The sequence below is a fragment of the Berghia stephanieae genome, chromosome 4 (assembly GCF_034508935.2).
Source record: "Berghia stephanieae isolate SIO BIC M18660-M18661 chromosome 4, UCSD_Bste_1.3, whole genome shotgun sequence".
Lineage (NCBI taxonomy): Eukaryota > Metazoa > Mollusca > Gastropoda > Nudibranchia > Aeolidiidae > Berghia > Berghia stephanieae.
In genome coordinates this window covers 17,371,520-17,379,019 of record NC_088363.1, presented here as the reverse complement: position 1 = coordinate 17,379,019, position 7,500 = coordinate 17,371,520, and the positions used below count along the sequence as shown (strand labels likewise).

General features: G+C 37.4%; 1 protein-coding gene across 1 annotated transcript in view; it reads left to right on the top strand.

Moving 5' to 3' along the window:
- LOC144970130 (uncharacterized) overlaps positions 1 to 7,500 on the top strand; it is a 23,500-nt gene that overhangs the window by 9,916 nt on the left and 6,084 nt on the right. Inside the window, exons 4-6 of the mRNA XM_078909380.1 lie at positions 1 to 32; positions 1,614 to 1,766; positions 4,988 to 5,085. The exon at positions 1 to 32 is cut by the window's left edge and continues 94 nt beyond it. Of these exons, the coding sequence (XP_078765506.1) occupies positions 1 to 32; positions 1,614 to 1,766; positions 4,988 to 5,085 (283 nt within the window). The remainder of the gene's footprint in view (positions 33 to 1,613; positions 1,767 to 4,987; positions 5,086 to 7,500) is intronic.

Here is a 7,500-nt window from a genome sequence, read left to right as displayed (position 1 = left end):
CACGGATTACTTCACTGTCCTCATCAAAGATGGTACTCTCTCTCTCTCTCTCTCTCTCTCTCTCTCTCTCTCTATATATATATATATATATATATATATATATATATATATATATATATATATATATATATTTTATTCAGTTTTGCCTTTCTTTATGATTAACCAGTTAACTGCTGCACTCTGCAAAACCACGTATTTTACGATTTGTCCAGAAAACTCGTCCTTCGCATTCGGATAGCGGTCGGTTTAAATGACCTTCCGGGGTTCCGATAGATCAGTTGGTAGAGCACTCCCTTCACGAGCAAAGGGACCAAGATCGATCCCAGGTGAAATCGAGAATGTTTTTTTCCAACCCCCTGTCCACCCAGCAGTAAATAGGTAGCTACATCTGATAGATCTAGCGGAAAGTACTTTACGACAGACTGGCGTCCTATCCAAAGGGTAGCAAGCAATTGCTATTGTCCATTTCACGCCATAGAAACCGGGATAAACTCCGACTCCATGGGCCTTACGGCTCCTAAGGACAACTAAATTATGACCTTCACCGTGGCAAAATCTCTCAATCCTGGGACTTCGGGAAGACGGCAATTAAATGGTTAATACGATAATAGTAGTAGTAGTAGAAGAACGTCATTTATAAATGGCTGTGTCATCATCAGTAATGCTATAAGTCCTTAACACCCTCTATCCATACCCCTTTATTGACCACCACCATCTAGTCAGTCTCCTCTTATTCTCCTCCACCTGCTCCTTCTTCTCCCTCCCTTCTCTATTTTCAATACCATTGTTGACATAGTCATGGTGATGATGATGATGATCGTCATCATCATCATCGTCATCATCATCATCATCATCATAATCATCATCATCATCATCATCATCATCATAATAATCATTCTCATCAACAAAACTTTTATAAACATCATCTCCATCATTATCACCATTATTCTTATTACCGTCATTATCATCATCATTATTATCCTTATAGTCATTATCATCATCATCATCATCATCATCATCATCATATCACATCATCATCATCATATCATCATCATCATCATCCCATTGTCATCATCATCATCATCATCATTATCATCATCATCATCATCATCATCATCATTGTCATCACTTTTATAAACACCATCCGCATCATTATTACCATTATCATTATTACCATCATTATCGCCATCGTTATTATCATCATCAGTAACATCGTACTTATATCATCATCATCATTGTCCTAACTATAATCATCAACGTCAACCTCATCATCACCAACTCATCACAACATCACCCCATCATTATCATCATCTCTATTCATTATCATCACATCATATCTATATCATCATCATCCCTATCTATCATCACTCTCATCAACATAACTTGTTTAAACATCACCTCCATCATTATCACCATTATTCTTATTATCGCCATTATCATCATCATTATAATCCTTATAGTCATCATCATCATCATCATCATCATCATCATCATCATCATCATCACCATCATCATCATCATCATCATCATCATCATCATCATCATCACCACCACCACCACAACCACCACCACCACCATCTCCATCGCCGTCACCATATGTTTCTATCACCTAGGTGCATCATCCAATGACGTAGCAGTCCAATGCCCGTCCTCCCTCTTTGCCAACTTCAAATACACCCAATGTGCTGATTCCTCTTTAATGTTTTGTGATAGCAGGACTACAGCCACAGCTGACTATACTTCATGCCCGACTATTCTTAATTCTGGTAAGGTATAAAATTAACTCTCTCCTTTCCAGCCATTTTCAGGAGTTTTCCCAAAACTTCACACCCAACGAACACAATTTTTTTTTATCACTCAAACACAATTAATTGTAACAAGTTCTTGCGATAAATAATTTCTTTAGCAAAGCATAGATACTCTGCAACACACTGTTCATTTTCTTTAAATTTTATGATTTATAAGAGAAATTTAAATAAGAAAATGTTGGTTGTATCGTAATGAATGTGAAGATCTTTATCACCGCCGCTGCACTGTGTGGCTTGATCAAGTCACCTCGCCCTAGCTCAATTGCGGCGCTGCACACTGGCTGCGCTGGTTATCCCAGTCTTCTCTTGGAAAAGACCTAGAAACAATTTCTCTATTGGATGAATATAGGGAATTTTTTTGTGTGTTATTTTATAACTGGTGCCTGACTTCGCAGTTCGGTCGTTCCTCTTATTCTCGGCATGATCGAATCTTCTTGAAAAACTGTCCCAGATCAGTTTTCTATAATAACTAGGATGAAAGAAATAGCTTTTGTATAAACATTGACGTACACAGCTTTTCAGGTCTGATAGCCGAGAACAATTATGGCTTAATTGAACATTGTTTTATAATAGGCAATACTTTCGGTCGGTTTGAGCGTATTTCCATTACAGCAATGAGCCCATAACAATTTGGGTTATCAGACCGGCAAATAAGTACACGTCGATCGTCATCCAACCCTTTCGGAACTTTCTGGAACAGGAAATTTGAAACGTAGGGAAATTCAAACATAAACGTCAGAAAAGCCATGATTGTTCACGTTTTGTAATGAACGGATCCATAAAATCACAAGTCAGCTTTAATCAAGTGAATGGTGGTAATATTCAGTGATGACAGTTACAGCAAGAGTTTGATTGGCATGTCAAATGGTTTGGGTGAGAAAAGAAAACAAACTAGAATTGAATTACCATACCTTTATCTTGTTCCGGCATTCACTAGGTTCATTTTTACTTTGTATTGAAATCAATTCGTTTTCTTTTCTCTTTGACATTTACGTAACTTCTCTTCCTTTCTATTGACATTCTTAGATTTGTATGTGATGCTTTTCTGTTCGATTTGTTTAGATTGTATTACTTTTAGATTGTATTAATTCATTTACTTTTAACAATTTGCAATAAATTTGGCCAGAAACAGCTTAGCCAGAAAGATTTTTTTTCATCCTTATACAGTGCTAGCCTCCATCAGCGTCCAACAGGTCGCCCAATAATTTATATCAGATAGACTTTTCAATAATTTTAGATACAATTGAATCCGCATAAATTCAACACTCTTAAAGTCAACTTCTGCTTAAAGTCAATACAGCACCTCTTGCTGGCCCAATTTTTTCCGTTCTTTATCTAAGTGTGTTCCCTTCATAGTATTAAAAAAAACTCAACCTTGCTTAAACCCTCTCCTTACCAGTCATTTTTAGGATTTTTTCCCCAAATTTCACGCCCAACTAACACAAAAATATTTTTTTGGTCACTCTGACATAATAGCAGTAAAGTTCTTGCCATAAATAATTTTACTCTACAACACACTGTTCATGTTCTTTAAATTTTATGATGTTCAAAAGAAATTTGAAGAAGAAAAATGTTGGGTATTGGGAATGAGATTAGCGGAAGAGTAGCGTCCCTTGATGGGACGTCACCCATAGTCTGTGACGTCACCTGCGGAAAAGTTATTAGAGAGAGAACGTCATGTTGGTTGTGCGCGTGCGTCTCTCGTCCTCGCGGACCAATCAAGGGACGCTACTCTTCCGCTAATCTCATTCCTTATAGCATAACGAATGTAACGATTTTCCTATAGTTGGTAAGGAGGGGGTTATTGACACCTGCCCCAAGGTGTTATTGGCTTTATTGGGATTCCACTGTAGCTTTATCCATGAAAAGATTGTCCTTTCACAAGATGTCACAGTGAAAATGTGACCGTCAGTCTGCTAATAATATGTTGGAATGAACTATAAGAACGAAATGGGAGTGTGAAGCCAAAATGATAGGAATTCTTTTTAAAGTTGTTTTTTTTTACAAGCGTAAGAAATAAAGATCCCTCTCCATAATCAGTTAACTACCGCACTGTTGAAAAACTTGTATTAAAAAATTTGGCCAGAAAACTCGTCCTCCAAATATCGGTCGATTTAAAAGACTCTCATCTTGGCAAAAACTCTAGAGACTGGGACTTTGTAAAGTCTCAGATTTGAGAGTTTTTTTTGGCCAAGATGAAAGCCATTTAAATCTATCGGTATTTGAAGGACGAGTTATCTGGCCAAATGTTTAAATACATGTTTTTTCCCAGAGTACGGCAGTTTACCGGTAAATGAGTGTGGCTATTTCAACCCAAATTTTATAAACGTATATTTCATATAAATAATATCTTGTTGAGAAAATAATGATTTCAGTGATCGGAAGGTCCTGAGTTCGAGCCTCGCTCGGAGCATAGTTGAGTCCTTGGAAAAGGCTCTTTACACATTCTCTCACCGTACTCAGGTGTAAAATGAGTACCTGACCGTTAACAGCGTTGTCTCTGTCCGAAAATAAATTGTAATTTCGCCTAACAGGCATCATGTCCCGTCCTACATGTTAAGTGTTTACTGTTGGCCAGGGACACCTTGTAAAGCGCTTTGAACACGTTTAGTGGATATTGCTCTATATAAAAACTCAAGTTTGTTTACGAATCTTAAGCAGGCAAGAAATAAAACATTGGTTGGCCTGACGGTTCTAGTATTCATTGTGTAAACTTTCTCTTAATAGTGAAGATTTCAACCACTATGGGACGGGATTTTTGTTTTAGTTTACTTTTGTTTTGATTTTCGTTTGTTTTTCTTTTTCTTATTTTAGCTATTTATTGATGCATCTAGATTCGGCATAGTTATTTTGCAATATATAATATTGAGATACGGATAAATTTTCTAACTACTCACCCACATTCTAAAACCCGATACCATTTTACATGTGAAAAATGCGTCCATGTCTCATATTATTTCATTGTTACTAGCATATAAATAAAATTTGATTAATAAATCTCATACATCCCTCTTGCTCTACTCCTAGTATATTAATAGATGCACAACTCTAAGTTCATATATGAATCATCTTATGTGGGTTAAATGTATTCTTATTCCTATATAAAAATGTCAAATAAAATGATTTGATATTTGATAAAATAGATCTCTACTATACCTATTTATTGTTGTACATTTCAGCTGGCGGAGTCTTGTCGTGTATGGGTCATCAGGAGAGTGGTTCTTACACGTATGTCAACATGTTTAAACATGATTCTGGGAATGGAGTCACTTGTATGGTAATTTGGAACAATTCATATTTTGAATAAAACTTGAATCTTTTATGTAGCGCAACATCCACTAAATCGGCTATGTGCTACTTTGTGGTCTTGTGTTATGACACTCGCTTTCGGATCGGATGGTCCTGGGTTTCAATATTTACCACAATGTTGGAGTCAGTCTACATCGATGTTTCAGGCCTAATCAGCCATCGTCAGGACTGTGTGTTACAAGAGTTTGGTTTGTTGTCTGTTGATGTTTGTTGAAGTGGTTCCGGTTTGTAGTTGATTAATAAGAACTTCCGGCGATGTGGACACGTATTGTACATCTCATTTTTCGTGTTGAGTGTGGCTTCATGAAGGTGTTTGATTATAGTATATTTCTCTTCCAGGCATAAGCTACATTGTTTTGATGTTGGTGTGTACCCTGTTGCTTTAGATAAAATTTTCCATGAAATGTTGTGGTCTAGTTTGTTGTCATAAAAATAATACCTTTTGAGACAATGATTTCAGTGATCGGAAGGTCCTGAGTTCGAGCCTCGCTCAGCGTATAGTTGAGTCCTTGGAAAAGGTTCTTTACTCATATTCTCTCACCGTACTCAGGTGTGAACTGTGTACCTGGCTTTTAACAACTTTGTCTCTGTCAAAAATAAATGTAATATCGCCTGACAGGCGTCATATCTCGTTCTACATGTTACGTGTTGCTGTTGGTCAGGGACCATTTGTAAAGCGCTTTGAGCACGTACAGTGGATATTGCACTATATAAAAGCTCAATTTTTAATGTGCTCAAGGCGCTTTAAAGGGGTCCCAAGCTAATAGCAACAATTATCCTCAAAAGCAGCACAATAATAATTGTTAAGAGGAGATGATCAACAACTGCATTGAACATGCTGAAATAAAAATGTTCAATTCCATTAAAACATTTCATGACAAAAGGAATATAAAAAACGAACAAACACACAATTGTCTGATATCAAAAGGCATCAATCAAGATTTCCAATTGAGCATACTGGAGGGAGTTAAATCTAAAACAAAAAGAAAGAAAAAAGGGCGCCAGAGTCTAGGTTTTGCAATCATTTTCACCACGCTCAACATTTCTTGAATAATATACAAGACCCAACACAATATTTGGGCCACCAACTCACTAATAACTGTATACCCCTGAAGCTTAACGACAGGTACTGTATCACACCCGATTCGATTGTGCGGCTATGTGGTCTTGTGGTATGACACTCGCTTTCCGATCGGCGCATAGTTGAGTCCTTGGAAAAGGCTATTTAATCACATTCTCTCACCGTACTCAGATGTAAATTAAGTACCTGGCCGTTAACAGCGTTGTTTATGTCGGAAAAAATTGTATTGTCGCTTAACAGGCGTCATGTTTCGTTCTACATGTTGCGTGTTTCTGTTGGTCAGGGACCCCTTGTAAAGCGCTTTGAACACGTTTAGTGGATATTGCGCTATATAAAAAGCTCAATCCTTTTAATGTATGGGTGGAATGTCTTACAAAAAGGACACAGCACAATGACTAGAGTAATCATTGTCACCCATCCAACCAATGGCCACAGTTGGAATAACTCGATTTTGTAAAACTCTACACCACTGGGCTACAGACAGCACGCTTTTCAGCTCAAACCCATTCACATTTCGAGAATACTGTGTGTGTATGTGTGTGTGTCGTCTGTGTATTTGTGTGTGTGTGTTTGCGTGTGTGTGTGTGTGTGTGTGTGTATTCAGTATTGATAGATCTGTCCATATCACCATTAAATCAGGACAGCCCTCAACCGTAAAATGCCAAGATTGAATACGTTATTGATATTTTCGCAAAAGACAAACCTTGGAAAATATAAATTCTAGCCTACAAGGTTTGAATTCGTTTTGCCACTTGTCAGAATAATGTTTGTATGTGTTTTTGTAAACATTTCTGGGCCTTTCAATCAAATCTCGACTGCCTTGCTTTTATCGACTGTAACAGAGCGTAGCCATTGTTAAGTTATAGCCTGACACTAAGACCATCGTTAACTTGTAGCCTGACACTGCCCAAAAAAAGGCGTCAAAATGCCAGTCTTTGGCTACAAAAGAAAACTAATCGTGAGTTGTATTCAATAGTTCAACCAATGGGACCACTTGTTTCCATGAGCACTACTAACGACAACTCACTAGGCGGTGCAAAAACCAAATAATGACGTCAAAATGCCAGTCTTTTTTGGGTTTCAGTGTCAGGCTATAACTTAAAGATGGCTACGCTGAGACCAACAAGAACTTATCTTTTTACGTCATTATTTGATTTGTGCACCGCCTAGTGAGTTGTGGTTTGTAGTGCTCATGGAAACAGGTGATCCCATTGGTTGAACTATTGAATACAACTCACAATGTGTATTTTTTTTGTTTGTTTTTTGTGGCCAAAGACTTGTCTTTTGACGTAATTTGTTGGT